This window comes from Stegodyphus dumicola, chromosome 3 (genome assembly GCF_044657685.1).
Source record: "Stegodyphus dumicola isolate Sdum_Otavi_A_Nest chromosome 3, ASM4465768v1".
NCBI classification, from domain to species: Eukaryota; Metazoa; Arthropoda; class Arachnida; order Araneae; family Eresidae; genus Stegodyphus; species Stegodyphus dumicola.
Genome location: NC_140770.1, coordinates 109,958,608 through 109,982,257, shown reverse-complemented (window position 1 = coordinate 109,982,257; position 23,650 = coordinate 109,958,608). Strand labels below are relative to the sequence as shown.

Sequence of the window (23,650 nt, the reverse complement as noted above, 5' to 3'; positions counted from 1 at the left end):
ATATGTAAACTAAATGCATGTAAGTTTTCCTTAGAAAGTTCGCCGGAAGTGGAATACTTCTATCTTAGAAGATAGATATCGCGTGCTTTAGTAAAGTTAGCAAATTTAAATACAGTTCCGACAGTAATATGTTTGGGGCCTATTCTAAAAATTGAAAGGAGCGAAATCATCCTACATTGCCACCTTTTACTTTTATAATTTTATCTTAGAATTATATATTGCATTCATAAAAATCTCTCTAAATTAATGTTATCTGGATTTGCAAACCATAAAATACATCTTCACAGATGGTCCTCTTTTACTCACTGGGAGTCAATGCTTCTTGAAGATGCTGATTCATGAATGAAAAATTATTTTCTTGCTTTTCTGGTTGTCCCTAATCGTTCACACAAAAGCCAAACCTTCGAGAGAAAACAACCTATCTATTGGTGTTAATTCCTCAATTAAGAGATACAGCACTGAACGGGGAAAAGTAAGTTTATTTATTTGTAGAAATCTTGACTTTCCTTTTCCCTCAGAATTCGAGCAATTAGAAAATCTACTATAAAAAATATACTCTCTAAGGTATAAAACTTTTCTGTAATGAAATTATAAAATGCAGTACATATATATATACCGCATTTTATATGGTATTATGAGCACAAGGAAAGGCAAAGACGGAGCAGTGTCGATGCGTGCTTAGAACCATATTGAAGAAGAATTTTGATTGCGTAGTATGCTAATAATGTTAACTTGGTAATATCTAAAACTCTTGGCAGTCGCGGCAGTTTTAATTCCATTTTTATTTGCAATTGATATTTGTGGCCACAATCACTTGGCACTTTAGTTGTGCCTTTTCACAGAAGATTTATGTTTTTGATATTGTTGAGAGAGAAAACAAGCCAGCGAAGTTACATCTTAGCAGAGTAGAGAGCAAGGCTGAAGTGGGTAGTTATGCAAGATGGAAGCACGCAAAGAGAAAAGTTTTGGTTTGTAATTTGGTGATTGGTCAACAGGCATCTGCATTAAGGGTCACGAAAATCACATGATTAATTTGCATGACGCAGTTTAGCGCTATTTTTAGGATAGACAGATGGAGTTCCCAAATGAAATAGAAAATATAAGAGGTTATAGCGAATTAAATTTAGAAGTTTGCTTTCATATTTTTTATCTTACATATATATATATATATATATACCGAATTATAAATACTAATTTTAAATACGAATGTACGTTTTTCGGCCGATACGTAAGCTTAAGAAAGTACACAGAAATCTGCATTGTTTCACCTATCAACATACTGTAACGGAAAAGCGATACCAGAAAAGGTAAATTTGAAAAATTTGCGAAAGGCAGAATAATAGCAAGAAATGCGAAATAATCGAAGCAAGAAATGCGAAAATTCAGCAGTGCTCTCATTATGCTTTTACCAATAAAGTCTTCCAAATTCTAGCTGGAAGAACATCCATTTATAGCAAGATAGGAAGAATGGCATAATTCCTTATTTTTTCCCTCTTATAGGGTGAGTGAGAAGAAGCACGACACACTGTCGGCCTAATTCATGTGTTCATGAATTATCATATATCATGTTTCCATTCAGGTTCCACTGTCGAGACATTCCGTTTTTCTAAGGAGGAAATAAGAAAAATCCTCTATGCTCTTACAGGGTTACAAACCGCACACCTTCCGAACTCTAGTCCGATCTACTATCACTTACAGCACAAGAGCCTAAAAAAAGAATGAGATACTTTCTTATAATCTATACGGATATACAAAGTGATGATTCTAAAATTTTATTACCATAAGACTGGAAAAAAATTCAGGATTTAATTCATTTTCATACATTTTAAAAGACGTTCAATTTTTCAGAAAGGTAAGATAAATTATTTATTAGAATGTCAAATGTAAGCATTCCAGTTATTTATATAATAAAGGATAAATTTTATATTTATAAAGAAGAATCTTTAATAATATCCCTCTGATTTTAGAAAGAAATTTATTTCAAGTGATATGTTTAGCTTAAAAGTAACGGGAGCAAAACTATGCTAAAACAAAAGGCACACATATTGTAATTATCTCCTTTAAATTAATGATATCTATACTGCTGACAAATTGTTACTTGACATGCCTACTACAATATTTACGCATAATTGATCCTTTCTAGACTAATACAGGCATAGCATATTTCTATGGAATGATTTGCTATAATTCCTAATTTAAGTTTCACAAACTTTCATATTTAGGGCATTAATTACATCGTACTGAAGATTATTCAATGTATCATAACAAGATTTGCTATCTTGTTATGTTATCTTTATATTTAAAATGACTACATTTTAATGTTATATGCTCACATGTACACATACTCCATAGCTGAATACTGGTAGTTCGACTAGGATTCAATCCCAGGCTGAAAATGTTGAGTGCATGATTTGTTTTCGTGGTTTTCCACCTGTGGAATGCGAATACGAGTCAGTTTTCCTAAGAAAATCCTTCACAAAAGCATTCCTCACCTTATGCGAATAGCCCTCATCTACTCTGTCATATTCTAATAGCCTAACCTTTTTTACTAGACAGAAGAATCTTTTTTTTTTTTTTTTAATGTACGACTACTAATGGTGTCAAAAACTGCAGTTTTCTTTTTATTCCTTCTCTTCAATGCAAAAAAATACACATCGATCAATCAGTGTTACTTTACATAAAATCTATGTGAATTTTTATTTTTTCCACTATTTATTTATGTGTTGAAGAGTTTTCATATGCATGAATGGACAATAAGCTTCTCTGTATTATAAGCACAGAATGTTTCCATATTAACTTTCTCTGGAACATTCAAAATTTAATATTTCGTGAATGTGATGGAAAGGAAGTTTGCATGTAACATTAAGTCAACTTTTTTTCCGCACACTGTAACATTAAAAGATAGTCTCTAGTTTCTAGAAGTCTACTGTCACTAGTTTTCCAAATAGAAATATCGTTTATAATGTCGATCAAAGTTGTAAGTATATTAACTTATAGTAGCAGGGAAAGAAACTCGAAAATCATTTTATTCAAATGTTTTGATCATTTCATTAAAATTTACACAGCAACTGACACTGAAATATTTACATGATGGCATTAAGATTGCTTGCTAATTAAAAGTTGTTAATAATATAACATTTTATTTTGTAACGAAAAAGCTTGCTGAAACTAAATAATTATAACATTATAGAATATTAAATTTTTAATTAAAATTTTAAGTTTATGAATTAAAACTGTGATAATTAACTAAATTTCTGAGCAATTCTTCTGAGTTAAAATGCAGTTTTAATTTAGAACTTAAAAATTTAAAGGCAGTATTAATAAATTTGACATTTGTGAAATTTTTAACAATTATTCAACCTGAATGACAATATTGTGCATCTCTTTTGAAGCAATTAGACATGAATCAAAGACTGAACAATTTTAAGATGAAGCATTGTTATTAATAACCAATAAATAAAGCAAAAATGCACATAATTTGATGGAATTCACATCAAAATTGGTAAAAAGCATTTCATTCTTTCCACAAAAATCTCTAAAGAAATTAATTTAAAATTTTTAATGGAACTATAATTGCATAATAGACTTCTGTATTCATAAATGTGGTTATAAGAAGTATAAAACAAAAATTAAATATTCATGCAGTGTTCTGTAGAACATTTATTGCTTTATATTGTAATATCTAGATTAATAGATATCTTGCTGAAACGTCATAGAAACTCTAATCCTTAATTTCTGCTTCATGCAAACATCTCAGTCATAGAATAAGTCAGAGACGGGGAAACATTTTTACAAAAGTTGAAGGCTGTATGGTTCATCCCTGTCCCAAATAACCCGAGGGGAAAATTAGGAGGATCTAAGCTTTGAATACGCTTCAGTTTTACAACTCTCTCAACTTGAATGCTTAACAGATGGAAAGCAAAGAGGGTGGGGAGAAATGTTTTTGCTGGAGATAAAACTGTTTTGAGACACTCTGAGTTTACGAGGCAAGCCCATTTTGAGGACAAAAGTGAAAACTTTTGTGAGACATTTTGGTCTTTTTTCGCCATCAAAGTGAAAACCGGCAATGGGTTAAGATGCAATATAACAATGAATAGTGGCAAGTGATTCAACAAAATATTTTTAACTATTTCTTTTTCTCAGTACATAAATTTCAAGAATATTTAATAAAAGATATTTAAATGTTTAATGTCTTAGAATGCACATATGTAGTGCAGACCTTTTAAAATTTATTAGAAAGAAATCTGAGATAATTACTGTTATTTTTGCTCAGCTTCACAAGAAATATACTAAGATTTTATTTCATGTTCATTAAAATAAAATTAAAGACAATATTTTCATACTTACACATCAGCTCCATACGGCACTGTGCCTTTGATCTCAACCAGCTTTCCGTCATGAAGTCCTCCAGGAATAGGACCTCGATAAGGTACTTGCTAAAATAATTAAATGAATCTATAAAGTACATGAAATATATCTTAGAAATTTAGTAAAAAATAATGTTATGTTTCAGAAAGCTACTGAATATCTTTCAGTGAACTTTAATTTCATAAAAGATGAAAATTGCATTTAAAAAAAGATTTGTTAAAAAGAAAAAAAGACAACACAGAATTTATCTGACAATTTAACATTAACATCTTTGCTTACTTAAATTTAAATAGTTACAGAAACACGATTATTTCATTTTCAGAACATAACTGTATTTTGTACATGAAGTATCTCTATCTTTTCCCCCATCTGAAAGTGCTGTCACTAAAACCCTATTTACAATAAAATCAGAACTGTTTTTAAAGTAATAACTTACATTTGGTTTTAGTGAAGTCATAAGTTCAAAATATGTAAAAAATAAACAGATCAACACAAATTGATAATTTTCTACTAAGAACAACCTATATTTATTTATATATTCTGTATTCCTACTACCTCTTTAACTGGAATTATTTTCAGTGTAAAAAAAAAAAATTAGTATTCACTAGCTCTCATTCATTCCATGCCGCCCAACTGGTATAGTGGTTTGCATCACAGACTACTGTGCTGAAGGGCCTAGGTTCGAATCCTAAAGAAGGCATGGATATTTGTAAATGTATAGTGTACATGAGGGATGAAGAGCACTCTTAAATTATGTGGTGATCCGAAAGTCTTCTCGAAAGGTTGTTGGTAGGGGAAGAGGGGTGGGAGACCTTTGGACCCGGCCACCTGGGTGCTCTCCATCAAAATTGGAGGGTGAACTGAGCTAAATCATACTATCATCTGCATGGTGCTCAAGGCTGTTGCCAATGGCAGGCCTAAACTTGTGCTCCTTGCCACACGGAATTTCATGGGCTTGGGCTGGGCTGATTAGAGGTCAAACAAGTGAGCATTAGCAACAACATAAAGACACATGTTTCTATTTTTTGCCAGTTTTAATCATTATAAAAATGACATTACAGAGCTCATTTAAAAGATATAGAAATCTTTAAATGTAGCGGCGGCGTAAATCAGGTGGAAAAAAGGGGGAGGTGGATGATTAACATTGATCATTCTTTTTTTGAGGAACAAACAAATATACATAAATAAACAAAAAATACCTGTTGAATTTACACACATTTTTATTCTTGAAGAAAAGTGATCTATGTCCATTGCTCTCCAAATTGAGAAATGGCACAAAATCTTAATTAACCTAAGGGCATTTTTTTTTTGCCAATTATTTTAATTTATAGCAACAAAACTGCACTACGAAAGAATGATTATAAAAAAAATCATGCAACATTAAAAATTTAGCTGTATAGGCTAATTCTAATAAATTATTCTTCCTCAGATGACATTACTTCAATGAAACGGTTCAAATTTACGAGTGAATCATTTTAAAATAAAAAAAAAAAAATTTCTGCAGTAGATGTCTTAAAACGTGGAATGAAATATATCACTAAATCAGATAACATGTTTTCAGAAAATTACAGGAACTTCGAGAAAATTAAAAGCAATACTTCTTGTTCGTGCTTGAAATTACGTATTTAATAAGAACTTTTTAAAAAAATTCACTGAAATTTCTTACTGTTGGGTAAACTACTGCTTCAGGATCAGGATACTTTGTTTCACAATCGCCGAACATTTTCAAAATTTCAGAACCATATGTCACATAATAATCAATACTCGGAGTTAACTACTGATTGTACTTCACTCGAGTACTTTACCTAGCTCGACAGTTGGGAATGTCAACAAAAACAGCAATTGGATATCGCGTAGAATGACGTAATTCGTATCACATGACACATAGTGGACTCGGAGTTGTGCAACGAATTTTTAACACGATAGGTTAAGGCTACTATAAAGGGGAGCTGAATCATCATTCATTTTGAAGCTAACTTGTTGGTATTCGCTATTGGATTAGCACTGATTTCTTGACATATTTGTGGATCGATTCCGACCTAATTTTCAGAAGTATGGGTGGTTGTGCTGCACCATATTGTTCGAATCAGTCTAAAAATAACTTTAGGATGTTTCGTTTCCCTAGAAATGAAGAAAGACGAAGAAAATGGATAGTTAATTCTCGTCGAGATCAATGGATCCCGGGCCCAGGAGCGTATCTTTGTGAGGTAAGTTCAGCTTCGTATTTTTCCATAGAATGTTAGAAAAATTACTCTTCTTGGTACTTTAAAATATTTATTTTCATTTAACTGTCACTTATTGACGATCAACTGATTTTATAAGTACAAAATCAACTGCGGAATGTGTACGTGTTTGTGCAGTAAAATATCGTTGTTTCATGTTGTTTCTTTTGTTATCGTGAAAAGTTTATACCGTTTGTAAAATTTGTATCATACATTTCATGTAAACTTTGTGCTCAGTTAGAAATGTGATGTGCCTTTTTCTTTAATTTTATTGTACGATTGGTGATTTAAAGTAGCATTCTATGTTTTGATTCTGATGTATTGTCGCCAAATCGGATAGTTGGCGCCAATGTTAAAAACTGGATGGTATGATCCAAATAATAAATGATTTTGTTTTTTCTTTATAGTAAGATAAATATATTCTGTATTTTTAGACATTTTTAAGAAGTTAAATATTAATTTAAATATTCGATGAATCGTTTTGATCCCATTATTATCCTTTATTGTAGTAGTAAATCTTAATGTTATATTTTTAACTATAGGTACTTTAAATTTATTTTTAGTGTGTGAGCAGGAAATATGTTTTAAGTAGTTTTACAAACATGATTACTTTTTAAAAATTTTGTTCTATTTTCATAAAAAAAAATTTAAATTTATCAGAAAATTACATTCTTAAATTAATATAATATATGTAACTGTAATTAAATACTAGTGCTTCTGATTTTAATGTTAAATTTCATGCATGCTTTTGTTAAATATGCAGGTACCTTTTGAAGAAAATCAATTTGAATGCTCTAGGCAAGATGGGCGTAAAAAACTCAAGCCCAATGCTGTGCCAACTCTTTTCAATGTGCCTAATCCCCCACAACTGTTGACCCCACAGCATCTAAAAGGCATTGGTTTACCAAAGCACCGTTCAGTTACATCCAATTTTTGTAATGTATGTGTTTTTTATTTTTATGGTTTTTCATAAAAAAATATGTTTTTATTACAAATGGACTAAATTGCTTTATAAAAGAATCAAAATATTGAAATTAAGGCATTATGTGATAAAGCTGTAATTACAGTCCCTAAGATTAGATTAAAAAATTAAAATTTTGCTGTTGTTATATATATAATTAAGTGTGTACTTTGTTATTATAATCATATATTGAAAATTAGGCATAAAACCTCAATTTGATGTAGTTTTTGGATAAAGTTTTTGTAGTTTTTCGAGGACAGTCATACATGGGTCTGGTTTCTTCAAATTTGCTCCTAAAAGAAAGAAACCTGTATCTGATTGCCTTCAAAGTCAAAAGAGTTTAAATCAAAATTTGTATTAAACTAAAGTTGCTTTTTTGCTTAATTTTAAATTCCAGATAAATAGAGAGAAATATGTATGGAGTAAGTAAAAGAAATAATATTGAAATTAATAACTTTAATCTTGAGTAATACAATAATATAGTTATAATACATTGATTTAAATGTATATTTTAATGTCTTATATGTCTTGTCTGAATGTTGTTATTTTTTGTTTAAAGATTTACAAAACTTATTAGGATTATTTATTATTAAAATTACATTAAGTATATTTTATTTATCAGCATTTTCAGGTATCCTTACTTATATGTGTTTCATAATTTTTGCATCTTCAGGATGGCTTGCTGCACAGTTTACCTTTATCAACTGAAGCGATTTCTGTTGCTGAACCATCTGTTGTAAGTCTTCATTTGAACAGTTATTAAATATTTAGTATTATAAACTTTTTCTAAAAAGTATTAACACTGTTTCTAAAATTTAAAAATATATTAATGTAATATTTACTTATGTTTAAGAAGTATGAATGCTACGAACAGTCCAATGTATTTATGCTTTTTTATAAGTTGAAAGTTACTTTTAAAATGGTAATGATTATTTGTATTTATTTTTATCTGATCAGAGTTTATAATTTCTTTCACTTCCACATATTGCATATATTATAATTTCTTTTATGTTTATTTGCCACAACCTTCAGCTTCATATTTTGGAGAAATAAATTTTGCTGCCGAAGTATCTGATGTAAATTGCCATATTGCACTTCTAAAAAAATGTTAATAGTTTGTAACATCTATTCGTAAACTGTACTATGTTTTTTTTTAAATGTTTCCATATTCATAATCATGCACTTTATTTCATTTCACCAGTGGTTGCAAATGTGTACATTACAGTACACATGTTTGCAACAACATTTAGCATTACCTTCTGATTAAATAACAGCTGCTAGTAAAGAATCTATGCTATGTTTTCATTTGAACAGCTATTAAATGTCATATGTTTTACATATATTAATGAATTTTTATACATTTTCTGAAATATGAAATTGTTTGTCTTATGGTTGCTAAACAGCTGTACTATATCTGGCTGCTGTGCTATGGAATTATTTTTGAATTTTGAGTGTTAATAATTTATTATCTATTTATGAATTATAAAATGTTATGTAAAATAATTATTTCTTAAAATGAATGTAGTTTATATTATCTATATTTCTAAATTTCTTATATATATTTCAGGTTTGTTTGCAAGAACAAGCTTCAACTTCATCTTGTGATAAAATGCCATCTATTTGTGAAGGATCTCATGTAAGTAGATAATTAGTGTATTATTAAATTGCTTGCTTATACAAAACGTTTCTATTAACTTTTTTTTGAGGGGGGGTAAAAGGAATGTAATTAATTTCATCAGCATTTACAAATTCTTTGTGTACATTTCAGGTTTGTTTGCAAGAACAGCCTTTAGCCTCATTTTGCAATGAAATACCATCTATTTGTGAAGGTTCTGATGTAAGTTGATAACTAATGTATAATTAAATTGCTTCCTTATATACATTTAAAATGTTCTATAAAGTAATTTTTTGGTAAAAGGAATGTAATTAATTTCATCAATAGTTGCAAATTCTCTATGTAAATTTCAGTTTTGTTTGCAAAAACAACCTTTAGACTCATCTTGCAACCAAATTGTAATTAATTTTAATTAATTTCATCAGCATTTGTGAAGGCTGTGATATAAGTTGATAATTTGTGTTATTAAATTGCTCATGATTATGGAGATAATCGATCCCTTGAAAAGCTGGAAATAAATTTTAAAAATCTATTTTTAAGTGAAATAAATTTTAAATATTAGAAAATAAAACAAAAATAATCTAGAAAATGCTGAAAACAATAGAGTCAGATTAAAAAACCCACCACAGTGTAGGAAAAGAGACCTGGAAGTTGCATTTTTATTTTGTGGATTTATTATCTGTTTAAGTTTGGCATTTAATCCAAAGGGGCTTTGTCCCTGAAGGACTATTGTTTTCGTTTTTTATTGAAACACTATAAACGGCTGCATCACTTTTCAAATTGTTGCTACCAAATATTATCACCCTATTATATAGTGAAGAATCTGCATAAATGCATGTATGTTTTCGCATTCTGATAAAACAATGGTACCTAGAGCCATCAAATTTTGAATGACTTAATTCTACTGTGAATATGGACATCTGGAAGCCCGAATTTGGAATTTGTCTTAATATAGATTTTATATGTTGTAAAACTTTAACGAATTTTTGATTAGCAAACTTGAGGATTTCAAAGCGAGCAATGGCAATGTTGTACAGAAAAGACACTTTTATCTCCGGCGTGTGAGACAATGAATCGGGAATTCTGAAGATATGTTCATTTTAAAATTATCTTGCAATATTGCTGTTGAAGTGAATTTTAAGTGTGAAAAACTTGATATTTAATAAATAAAGGTTCCAGGATGTTCTTTTAAGAAATTTTATAAAACAGCAGACTGAATTGATCTCGCTTCTGCAATGCCAGAACAAAATATTGCTGAAAGAACTTAGAGCAACCAAAAAAAAAAAAAAAAAAAAAAAATGAAATTAATGTTTTAAAAAAATGGCATAGCACTGAAATTCAACTTCATGACCTTCAAGTACAGCATGAGGAATTGCTGAAAGGAGTGAAAACATTTCTTTCAGATGAACAAATAGCAATGTTGAAAATTCCTCGTTAAGCATTGCAAAATGGTCTAACAGGGGAATAATAAAAGGCCTCAAAGTTAGATTTGCCTTGGGCAAGCATGGTTATAATTACTTGCACAGAATAGGTTTTCCTGTGCCTTCATACAGCACTTTAAATAAAAGACTTCAAGGTCTTGAAATTAATTTTGGAGTCATCAGTGACATGATTGAACTTTTGAAAATTAAAGGAGAAAAAATGAATGCTAGTGATAAAGACTGTATTTTATCATTGGATGAAATGGAGATTTCTGGCAATCCTGATTTTGATATTTCAAAACATAAATTTATTGGTAAATGTACATTAGGAAATCAAAAGGGTGCAGGAAATCACTATTTAGTTATTTTACTAAGAGGTCTGAAGCTTGGAAGCAAGTGGTTGCCCATGAGATAACTAGACAGGTAACAGGATGCCAGCTCAAACAGCTTGTTGTCAATGTTATCGAAGCTGTCAATTCTGTTGGATTTAATGTTGTTGGTATTGTTAGCGATATGGCAGCAGTAAATAGAAGCCTGTGGAATTCTTTAGGAATATCTGTTTCTTGAAACCAAAGAAATAATTTCACTACTGAAATTAAGGGCAAAATTATTTATGTATTTGCAGATGTGCCACATCTTTTAAAAAATCTCTGGTCTGCAACTCTTAATCATAGTATAAAACTGCCCTGTTATGTTTGCAATAAAGAAAATTTGGTTACTTTGCATGTATCTGCAGGATTTATAAAAGACATCTGGATTACTGAAACAAACCAAAATTGTGGTTTGAGAACTATGCATCATCTCAGCAAAGAAGACCTCTTCCCCTCACATTTTGATAAAATGAATGTTGCTTCTGCTGTGAGGTTTTTTTCAATTAAAACAGCTGTGGGATTGGAGAAGGCAGTAGCTTTAAAAGAGATAGCCCTAATGCTCTTACAACAGCATGGTGAATAAGATTTATATGTCAGTGGTTTCAAATGCTATCCTCTAGATGTAGAAAGAACTCAATTTCTGTGACAAATAAAAGCAAAAAAATTGAGTTACTTTTTGAATTTATTAATGTTATACAGCTTATAGAAATTGGCAAAGGGTGGAAACCATTACATACTGGTTTGATTCTTTCTACTTTATCAGCCATACAGTTAGCAGAGGCATGTTTTCTGAATGATTTTCAGTTTATTTTGATGAGCAGATTGACACAAGATGCTCTAGAAAATGTATTTTCTCAGATACGCAGAAAAAGCTGGTTTGAGGCCAAGTGCTTTGCAAGCTGTGAAAGCATTAAAGCTTATCTGTTTATCTCAGTTTATATCTGACATTAAAAACTCCAGTTATGCTACTGATTCAGATATTTACTTATTAAACTATGCAAAAGATGAATTTGAATTTCTGAAGGAGAAAAAAGCTTTAGAGCCTGTTACCATACCAGAAGTTTCTGATGTATCTCTACAGAACCTCACCCTTAGTGAGGAAAATAACGTCTGTTATATTGCAGGAGCTGCAATAAATTCTGTTTGAAAAATGCTTGTAATTCATGCTCACAGTTTCTCTTAGTTTGTGAGCAAAATACTCCTTCCATTGATAAAAATAAGCAGTACATAATTAATTTTGCAAATTTAGGTGGGCTTAAATGTCCTCCAGAAATTTTTAAATTGTGCCTTCTGTGTGAAAAAATAATTCAAAATTTTCGAGACGAAATAATACATGGAAATGTAACTATGGACGTGGAATTTGTTAATATGATTTGTAAGAAAGCAGGCAAGGTAAATATTCCCTCCTGTTGCAATATCAAAACAAAGATAATAAAATATTATTTGACTGCCCGTGGAATTGGTCTCAAGAAGCTTCTTCAAAATAAAAGGCAGCAGCGGCAAAGTTTTGCATCTCCTGCTTTTAAAAGGAAGAAAGTAAACTAGAATCTAATCAAGAGTTTAAAAAGTTTTTGCTGTTCAGTTCTGTCTGTAAAAAAGTAGAGTAGTTGTCACTGAAAAAATTGCTGCTTGTCTCTTCGAATAATAATTAGGCCCACCAACAGCTGAATGGTTAAAGTTACTGAATGCTGGGAGTTCCATCTTCTGTTCTATTTCCGAACAGGCTGGCTGCATGGTTGTTTTTTTTTGTGGTTTTTCCCCATGTGTAATGTGAATACAAGCCAGTTCTCCTTAGAAAGTCCTCTACAATAGAAGATCTCATAGTCAGCTAAATCGGATTTACTTTTGTGTGACCTTAAATGAGGCATCAATTGTGAATCTGTTTTGGCATGTTATTAGGAATTTTGAATGAAACATTTATTGCTGTTGTGAAAGAATGATCAACTGATGTTTACCTTACTAATCAATGTCTTATAGTATTGTAATGGCTTGCAGGATTTTTCATAATGAGATGTTGCATATGTTTTACTCTTCTTTTTTACCAAATAAATAGAGTATGTTCCTAATCAGACATTTCTTCTTTTGTACCAGGGTTATGTGGTATGATGTGATAATTTGTATTTGTTTATAGAATACATAACAGTATTTTTTGACATTCTAATTAATAGAACCAGTGTATTTTATTTATTTACTTATTGCTTTAAAACAGATTTTGAATCAAGGCTTACTTCCCACCCCCCTTTGAGTATGCACATAAAACGTGTTTAAGCTATATTTATAATATCAATGAGATATATTTAAATGAAATAAGTCTCTTAGGTTAGCTCCTTTAATGGAAAAAGAACAAAATAAAAATGATATACCTTGAAAACAAGAATACTATCTGAATAGTGTCGGCTAAGATTTATTCAGATGGTTTTTTGCATTTATTCAAACATCTCCGCATATAAATGAGAATTAATTATATTATATTAGTTTTAAAAGTAAAACTAATATAATATCATTCTATATAAAGCAGTTTGATGCATAATGGAAAAAATTCAATTACTGCAGTATGTTTTAATAAAATTTGAATATAATAGACTGAATTGCACTACATTAGACAAAAAAGCAAAACATTTTTATTTATTTATCTTTATTTTCACTATATGTGTTTGTCATATGTTTGTTACTAGAGGACTTATTTTATAGATTTGAAGCTAAATAATATTTTTATGTTTTTACTTATGCAAATTAATTAATAAAAAGAACTGTGATTTAAGTATTGTCTTTGCTGTGATATAGATTGAATTTTATTATGTTATGGAATTATCATTTAAATATTCAGATATGTGTAATATTAAGAGCATATGTATGTAAGTATAATTTTTCCAAGTATAATAAAAAGTAACCATCAACAACAAATCAACAGTATCTGTAAATTCTGTATGTAAAGGTATTATTTTTATTTTTATTTATTTGTGTGTGTATTATTTTAATATTGTTTTTAGCTAAATAAAGAACAAAAAAAAAAAAAAATTAATGGAATTTTTTACTCTATTAAATCTATGAATCCCACAGTCATCTGAGCATTGAAGTAATTTTTATAGCATTCTGCACTTCATTATAAAAGCATTATAATTTAAAGGTGTATATCCTGAATCAGTATTTAAAATCATGTAAAGTCATGTAAAGTGTTTAGCAGCTTTTTCTGGAAACACACACAAAATAACATTTTTAACAAATTTGCTACAGTAATAGACGTTTGATTCCATGTGAGCAAAATTCAATAACATATTAAAAATAAAAAACAAGAATTAAAGATTAAACCTTATCCTAAATTAATGGAGGTTGAGGGAAAAGCTCTTGTCAAAAAATACATTTTGAGATGAATAACATTATGCGTGTATTTAAAACAAAAAAATTGAAAATTCAATAAAGGAATTCAAAAAGAAAGTATTTTTAACTAAAAATACAAATTTGAAATATGATATGTGAAAATGTTTTAGAAACTTTTAAAATAACTTGAATCATACGAGAAATTTGGCAATTTAAAAAAAAAAAAAATACGAGAAAGAATCTGAACTGCAGACAAAAGAAGGGGAAAAAGCCACACATTTTTATATGGATGCAGAAAAAAGCTGAAATTCGGATTCTCTAGAATGTTAAATTTTAGCGGACAGCGCTAAAGAGCCAAAGTTGCCGCTCCACACCTAAATTGCAACCCTAAAGCTTAGATTCAAAATGGCTGACGAGTCAGCCTGTAGCTCTAGTAGCTCTACGATAGGTTATTCTGTCAAGGTATAAGATACATAAGTTATAGCTTACGGCTCCCTCTAAAATTAAAATATAGTATAAATAGTATTCAAATATATTATAACAGACATATAAAGTGCCCATATCTCAAATAGCATAGAGCCTTATCAAATATAAATCTGGCTCTGCTGTCAACGTACTATTTTGAATGGGGCATCCATGGGCACTTGGTTAGAGGGTTATTATTATTTTTTCCTTATGGAAGAACTCAATGTCCTGGACAGACAATTTTAATTCTTTTTCGACCTCACAGATTATTATGCAAATAACCAACAGCTCTGTTTCTGTGCTCATGTTAATTGATATTTGGGATTTTTAGACAGACTCCAGAGCAAAAGGTTGCGTTTTCAAATCCCGTTCGGATCACCAATTTGGTGCCTTTAGGTGATTATTAAACATCAAGTTGTAAAAAATAAATTCTTTCAATTAATCAAAATCTATACATAGCATTAGAATGACATTATTCAGCGATGAAGAGTGTGTACACGAACTAGTAAAACAGAAAGGAAAGCTGTCAGAGTCGAGATTCTTCGAGTATGCGCTAGAAAGAGCAAGGACGAGATGTCAGCTTCGATCAACACCTTCTTAAATAAAGCCAACACCTTCTTGTTTAAAAGGTGTTAGCTTCGATGTTGAAAGAAATATGTGTGTAGGTTGGGGGGGTAAAACTCCGCAGTTACAAATCAGTAACCAGTAACTGGAGGAAATTTCAGAAGTTTCCTGTGGCAAGCAGTGGCGTAGCAAGCTTAACTGGCGCCCGGGGCAAAATACCTTTATGGCGCTCCCCGCCGAAAACACTTTCAGTATATAATGTATAGAATATATTCGTAATAAGAAAATAATGCAAATAATAATAAAATGCTGAATCTGCCATAAAATACTCAAAAATATATTAAGAATAGTCACTACCTAACTACACTAGCCTTGGGTTCGGAAATGCATCTGTGTCGGCGAAAAAAATCAGACATACGATGATCTAGAATTAGTTAAAAAGCTGTTATTTATTTTACATATTTATATAAGTGTTTTTAAAAAGTACAATTTTTAAACAATTAAAAGTTTAATATACATTATAGATAAATAGATATGTGGCAACTTGCCTACTACAACTCAATTCTGCCAGTCTGGTAACCCATAGCAACCAAAAACAAAATAATATTTATTCTATTCAATTGTTATAATTATTTAACGATCTGTCTCAAAAAATTGTACTACCATAATTGGTGACTCGTATTTGTTACGAATAGCAATCTTCAATATTGCACGAATATGGGGTTTATATGTCAAAATCCTGAGCACCAGTAAGTTATCCAGTGTGATGAGAATTTCAGCGGATATATGTATTTCAAGCGTTGTGCCGCATTCTGTCAGCGAGTCAATATATTTCTGTCATAATTTCAGCGGATATATGTATCGCCTGCTGCATTTGAGCCGCCAACTTCTCTGATTTCAAGTACCAAGAAACTATGTCACTATATACATATTGATTATTTTTCTATACATATTATTACTGTGCATATTTGATTGATCTAAAGTGGTTGACAACGATGCTGCTTCACAATTGGCGCGAAGTGGAAGTTAAGCCACCGCCTTTTTGTTCCCGAAACCCATCGTTATGGTTAATTCAATTGGATGCGCAGTTTAAATTGAGTTACATTACTGCCGACAAAACTCAATTTTATACAGCGATCGCCGCGTTAGAATCAGAGGTACTGCAATCAGCTCGTGAAATAATTTTGAATCCACCGGCGACGGACAAATACAAATCTTTAAAAAAAGATTAATTTCTGTTTATGAAGAATCCGAGATAGTTAAAATCAAGCAGCTGTTGCACGATTTACAGTTGAGTGATATAAGGCGCCTTCTTAGTTGCTGTCTAAAATGTCAGACTTAGCCGCCGGTAACCTAACGGATAACATTCTTAAAACATTATGGATGAATAGACTCCCATCTAACATGCAAACCATTTTAGCGGCCAGTAGCGAGCCACTTAAAAATCTTCCCGAAATCGCTGATAAAATTCACGAACTGGCCATTCCTGCGCAAATACACGCAGTGCAGGCTCCTGGTCCAGGTATTGTGGCGTTACAGGCTCAAATTGATGATTTGTCCAAACAGGTTGCTCAGTTAGTAGCCATACAAGCTGAATCTTTTCACCGCAACCTCTCCACATCACATAGTCAAAATGCACGTCCTAACCCACTGAGGAAACGTTATGAAAGCCCTCCTCCGGGTATTTGTTTTTCACCACCACAAATTTAGAAACAAGGCAAACAAATGCCACCCACCGTGTAACCCACCGTGCCAACAAATGCCACCCACCGTGACCAGGCAAACGAGAAGGGCCGTTGCTCGAAGTCATGAATGACAGCGGCCGGAATTTTGCACGCCTTTTCGTCATCAAAAAGAATTCGGGCTTAAGGTTTCTTGTAGACACCGGGGCTGATGTTTCTGTCGTTCCACCACATTTTCAAGAAAAAAAGCGCCTTATTAAGTTACAACTTTATATAGCAAATGGAACTCATATTCAAACTTCTGGTGAACGCCTGATATCTGTTGATTTAGGATTGCGCCGCAACTTCCAATGACAATTCATTATTGCTACTGTCCTATCATTGACGCTGACTTTTTACATAAATTTTCTTTGCTTGTCGATATTAAGAATCGCCGTTTGATAGATTCCATAACCAACTTAACTTATCCGGGAGTAATTCGCAATAGTGAAGATTTGAGCATTAAACTGATTTCGGGTAACTCCCCATGGCATCAACTTCTCAGAGAATTCTCTACAATCACGCGCACAGTTATGGGTATTTCCGAACCCGAGAACGATGTACTACATTATACTGAAACTAAAGGACCTCTAATTGCCGCTAAACCTAGACGCTTACCTCCGGACAAGCTTAAAGCCGCCAAAGAGGAATTTTAATACATGACGGAACAGGGAATTTGCCGTCTTTCAAAATGTTCATGGGCCAGTCCGCTCCATCTAGTTCGGAAACGAAATGGTAAGTGGCGATTATCACCGGTTAAATGCAGCTACAATTTCTCATCGTTACCCAATCCCGCGCATTCAAAACTGTATGCAAGTTTTAGAGGGAAAAGCTATTTTCAAAACCCTTGATCTTGAGCGAGCGTATCACCAAATGCCCGTTAACCCAACTAATAGTCCCAGCTGTTAACCCAGCTGAAATTGCGGTTATTACGTCTTTTGGACTATTTGAGTTTCCGGTCATGATTTTCGACTTATGCAGTGCTGCTCAAACGTTCCAACTCTTCATGAATCAGGTGTTAATCGGCCTCGACCTTCGTGTACTTTATTTTGATGACGTCTTAATCGCCTCCTCTTCAGAGCAAGAACACCTATCACATTTGAGAACAGTTTTTGAACGTTTTCAAAGGTACGGTGTCAAGTCTTAATCCTTCCAAATGCGTTTTTGGCCAACCAAGAGTATCCTTTCTTGGTCATGAAATTTCCGCTGATGGCGTTCAACCCCTTCCAGAGTCACCGCTATCCGCGATATGCCCGAACCATCTACAGTGAAGAACTTAAGATTTCTTGCTATGCTCAATTTTTATCGACGTTTCTTATCTCATGCAGTAACCATACAAGCACCTCTAAATTCTTTTCTGGTTGGAAGCAAGAAAAATGATAAACGTGTTATAACCTGGACCGCAGAATCTCGCGAAGCGTTCCAAAAATGCAAAAATGATTTAATTTCGGCAACAAATTTGCAGTATCTTTCCGCATTTTAACCATTATCACTCTACGTTTATAAGGTATTTCTCCCGCTTTCCTAGTGTGCCTTCGTGGTGTGGTGGTTCTGCACGCTGGGCCGGTGCTCCAGAGGTCCACGATTCGATTCCCGGCGAAGACGGTTGCTAATTTTTCAATCTCTCTTGCTTCCAAATATCCTAATGTCTCTACAGTGGCGCTCGAACTAAAAGGATGAGGATTTTCCACAACCAGGATTTGGCGATGGGGTTCCCTGAAAACACCAGTCGCCCTTTAAGTCGCCCTTATGCTTTATGCTTTTCAACAGGATAAAACTTCTCCTCGTCAAATGAGACACCTAGACTTCATAGGGCAATTTTCAGCAGCTATCCGTTATATTGAGGGTTCGCAGAATATTGTTGCAAACACCTTGTCTCGTATTGAAGAACTAGCCGTTCCTTCGCCAATAAAGTTTGCTGCCCTGGCGGATGAATAACACCAGGATTCAGAACTACAAAACCTCTTGAAAAGCAAATCTTCCACCAATCTCAACTTGCAGCCTATGCAGCTGTCACCTGGAAAATCACTTTATTGTGATGTTCAGGATTGAAGATTTCGACCGTATGTTCCCTCCGGATTTCACCATGCCATTTTTAGTCAGTTACATCGTCTGTCACATCCTGGCATCAAGGCTTCGAAAAAAAAATGATACACCAACGTTTCGTACGGCCTAGCATGCAAAACGACATAGCCAACTAGACACGTTCGTGCTTGGAGTGCCAAAGATCTAAAATTGTCACACACACCACCAGCCAATTAAAAATTTTAATTTGCCCTCATCTCCCTTCAGTCACGTGCACCTCGACTTGTCGGGCACTTATATTTATTAATAATAATATAATACATGAATGCAATTAATTAATATGTATACATTTTTCTTACCTTGGATGAAGCAAATTTATTATTTACTTCACCAAAGTCGTCCCTTTCAAATTTTTCTCTTTCCACACTTAAAAATGCTAGATGACTTAAGGGATCTTGTCCCATCGTTGATCGTAAATATGTGAAAATTTATTTAATATGCTGAACGAACGTTCATAATTAGTATTTGATAATGAAATACTAAGTAGTATTTGAAGTGCGACTCTTAGGTTTGGAAAAACATTTTCTCTATAGATCTGTAGTGGAGTTTTAGGTTCCGTTTCTTTTCTACTGCGGAGTGACGTCATACAGTCACATTCACTGCTCTAAACAATTAGGGGATATTGTGGGTTCGGTATGAAATAACCATATAATCGACAACCTTTTTGAACAAAAGGAAATATAAGAGATTATAAAGGAAAATTATAACGTTTACAAAGTTGGGAATATGCAAATTTAGTCTGGGACGTCAAAACCTATGCGTTTTAGATAAGGAGTGAGGAGTAATAGGAGATTAAAAACAATTCACATGCGTTGAATGCTTCGTAGCAGTGAATATACGATGTCTCAGCAAGATGACATAGTTGAATCGGTAGCCAGGAAGGCCACCAGTCGTTTACAGGAGAGTCAAACGCAATCCATTGTAGCGGAAGCGTTAGGATTTTCCCAAAATGTCATTTCCAGATTATGGAATCGGATTTTAGGAACTGGATATGTTTGAGAAATCGTTTTAAAATAAAAGCAGAACATATACGTGCATTTCGTTTAAAAAAAATATAAATATATCTCTACTTTGGAGAAATAAAGTAGTCAGGAAGAACGTTTTGGTTGATGTACTGCAAACATTTTATTACACATTTTATCAGACAAATCAAGAATATAAATAATTAATTATATATAATTAATTAAAATAGTTATTAAGTTTAAATATATTTTCCAGAAATCGATCAAAATAAAAACTGAAATTTTCTGGAAAATCTTGTTTGAAGACCATTTGGCGCCCCTTTACGAACGGCGCCCGGGGCATCATGCACCCCCATGCCCCCCTCTCGCTACGCCACTGCAGTGGCAAGAATATTGTTTGTTCCTACCAAAAGTTCATTTTTGTCCAATCGTTTTTTGTCAAATCATTTCCCTTAAGTATCCTTTTAGAGGTCAAAGGAAGGCTTCTTTGTGAATAACTTTGACTATGCCATTTGAGTTTGACTCACTTTCATAAGAGTACACGCTTAGTGATACAACATTTAGAAATCATCAACCCTTGGTTTTGGTTGATCCCTTTGCTGATGAGCTTCCTTATAGAACATGGATGCCACTTAGAGTTAAGAACATCGGGGATTTCTTTGAGAGGTAAATCTGATTTATATAATAATTTGTGAATATAAATTAGAAAAGAAGAAAAATATGGCACATAATAGGCTAAATCCGACTCACATAGAAAAATTAACTGATGATAATTACCTTATGTAGGCGAAAGGGATCGAAAGTGAATTAAGACGTGTAAAAGTATGGAGAAGTGTTGTAGGAGCTGATGAGCCAACAAAACGTATAACAGAGACATTATTAATTATGAAAAAGAAATGAAAACTTGGGAGATATGGAATGACAATAGTGCAATATCCAGAAGTGTGATGAATTGAACTGTGGCAGCCCCACAAGTCTTAAAATATGCGAATGAAAAACATGCAAAGAAGCTACGGCGAAAAATAAAAAATGAAATGGCAGCAAAAACGGAAGATATTTAAATCAAGTTCAGAAAATAAATAGGTCAATGTCGGAAAAACAATTGCCGTAGTCTTCACTAAGAAGTGAAAACTCGAACGAAACTTGCAGTTTTATGGAACCTCACTGCCTTGGGCTAAGCAAGATCTTGGGGTGATCCTCACAAATTCTCTTACATGGTCCCCACGTATGCACTCTATTATTAAGAAGTTTCGGGTTCGTAAAGCTAAACTCAACCCTTTAATTGTCTTAAACAAACTTCTATGTATAGAAAATAAATTTTTCATTTATAAATCCATTTTGCGTCCCATGCTCTGTCACGCTTTATTCATGTAAAACTGTACGTCAAAAACTGCAAACTGCCCAGAATGTTGTTCTGCAGCAAATTACAAAAGCACCGTACTATAATTAGAAACAATATAATTCATGCGGAACTAGGCATAAATCACCTGAGAAGTTTCTACTACCACCTGTCCAGACGCGTATAAATATCGACTAGTATCACCTGGCAAGACGGCCTACCCCACTTTTGACTACTACGGCGCGCTTTCGAAAGAATTGTGGTGCTGAATAGTGTGTTTAGGTGCTAATTGTGAGATTTTCGCAATTTAAATTATTATGAGTGGAATTTTACGCAAAATCTTTAGTGAACGGTGTTTATGGCCGTAGTGTATTTGAGGAAAGAGGAGAATAATTCATTGCTGATGTATACATTAACAGTATGAAAAGTCTGGAAGGTGATACTCGGCAATAAATGTGATGCATTTATCGCAAAATTTAGCGACCACAGTAAAACAAACGAGATTGTTCGAAAAACTTACCCACATCTGAAGCCACTATACAGAAATTGTATGTGTGCCAATACAGCAATTTTAATAAAAAAACACTTGCAGAAAACTTCATAATCATCAAGGAATAAGAAAGAATTGCAGTGCCTCTATGTGAACTACAAAGCATTTTGCAGACTTTCATGCCAAAATCGAGGTTGACAAATAGATTAATACATTTTAATGTTTCTTTTAGTGTATATATTTCAAAATTATTAAAGTAACTCGCACAGTTGTTTAATTACTTAAAACAGCAATAAGTTCATCTATAAAGATATACAAGGGACTTCATAATTATCAAAATACTTCATTGCTTTGGTGGAAAACTGAAATTTACTAAATTATCTAACTTTATAACATTAAATATCTTAGTAACTGTAGTATTATGCTCTGACTTTATTCATTTGTTATATATTAAAATGTTTTCTGATTTATTTACTAAATGTGTAATCAATTATCAGGATTACTAAATGTGTTAAGAATTTCCAAGTTTGTGCAGTGTGATTGCATGTTTGTGTAAGGAACTTTCCTTACGAAAAGGATTTTCCTGAACAAAAAAGAAATACAATCTACGAATGAGTATTTTTTTGTTTTCTAGTTCCTGTGTTTAGCTGTAAAAGTAAGTTCACTTCAAGTATGTGTCTGTGCACTTTTGACGATGTAAATACTGAAATGTGTGTACAGTGAAAACTCAACTAAAAAATATCCGGAAAGCTCTTGAAATTTTGGGTAGTCGAGTATACAAAAAATGAAATACTGTAGACAAGTAAGTGAATGGAAGAATAGGCTACTAGTTTAAAATCATAAAAACAGTTCATCCTATTTGTATCAACTTGATTATCAAAAGCCAATATTCAATATTAGCATTGATTTTGAAAAAAAAAAAAAAAAAATGTATGCTGCTGATCTTTGGAATATGATAACGGGTGATTTTTGCAATGGTTGTTAAGTGGATTAAGATTGCATGTTGAGACTTTAAATATGAACAATAGTAATCTTAAAATTTGAAGTAGTAATTTTATATCCAACAATCTGCCAAATAACTTCGATGTTTTAAGTAATTAAAATATATATTTTTAACCACTTGTTATTAATTTTATAAAGTAAATTCTAGGATTTAAATTTTATTTACTTTCATCTATTTTAATATTTGCCATTATAAATTTCATACTACTTTTTTAAGATTTCATAGTTGCTAATTAAACTTCCTTTACAATTTATTTAGTTATTTTATACATACATACGTATTTTATGTATGAAAGGGATTTATGTGCAATAGATATACAGTGAAAATCATTTAACACAAAACTGAAAGGACTAAATATTTTTTTCGTGTTAAAGAATATTGAAAAAAAAAAAAAAAAAAAAAAAAAAGCATATATTCAACAAAATTAAGCTTATTAGAGTACATTTTATTTACATAGATATGTATATATGCATGTATTTAATAAAAACCAATGAAACAAAAACATCCACAAGAACTTAATGGAATTTAATACAAAATTTTCAAGTTTTTAAAAAACAAAACATTTATTGAGTTTGGGAAAACAATCTGATATTTTTCTTTGCATTGTCTTTTTTAGTATCAAATTGTTCAATGTCGAACATTTTGTTATTCATTTCACCATTGGATTGTGCATCTAAATAACTGTCCATACTTTTTATGATATTCCTCATTTCGGATGATGTGGGAACAGGAACTGTATTCATTT

General features: G+C 32.1%; 2 protein-coding genes across 6 annotated transcripts in view; one reads left to right on the top strand and one right to left on the bottom strand.

The window, feature by feature from the left end:
* Positions 1-23,650, bottom strand: part of LOC118194664 (galectin-4-like) — a 97,880-nt gene that overhangs the window by 35,842 nt on the left and 38,388 nt on the right. For 2 of the 5 annotated variants that reach the window (XM_085813168.1, XM_085813167.1), the window contains exons 1-2: positions 6,035-6,190; positions 4,348-4,436 (exon numbers count right to left, since the gene is read on the bottom strand). In XM_085813168.1, the coding sequence (XP_085669294.1) occupies positions 4,348-4,436; positions 6,035-6,091 (146 nt within the window). In that variant the 5' untranslated portion in view covers positions 6,092-6,190. Of the gene's footprint in view, positions 1-4,347; positions 4,437-6,034; positions 6,191-23,650 lie in introns of those variants that run through there. The other 3 variants (XM_035365832.2, XM_035365833.2, XM_085813166.1) reach the window with 2 other exon arrangements.
* LOC118194669 (uncharacterized) lies at positions 6,329-9,672 on the top strand. The gene is made up of 5 exons (XM_085813169.1): positions 6,329-6,575; positions 7,354-7,530; positions 8,225-8,287; positions 9,119-9,187; positions 9,320-9,672. The coding sequence occupies exons 1-5, from the start codon at positions 6,423-6,425 to the stop codon at positions 9,395-9,397; spliced, it is 540 nt and encodes a 179-aa protein (XP_085669295.1). The 5' UTR covers positions 6,329-6,422; the 3' UTR covers positions 9,398-9,672.

Coding starts and splice junctions, on each gene's coding strand:
- LOC118194669 (XM_085813169.1), top strand. CDS start 6,423: ATGGGTGGTTGTGCTGCACCATATTGTTCGAATCAGTCTAAAAATAAC. Junction 6,576..7,353: donor CAGGAGCGTATCTTTGTGAG/GTAAGTTCAGCT, acceptor TTAAATATGCAG/GTACCTTTTGAAGAAAATCA. Junction 7,531..8,224: donor TTACATCCAATTTTTGTAAT/GTATGTGTTTTT, acceptor TTGCATCTTCAG/GATGGCTTGCTGCACAGTTT.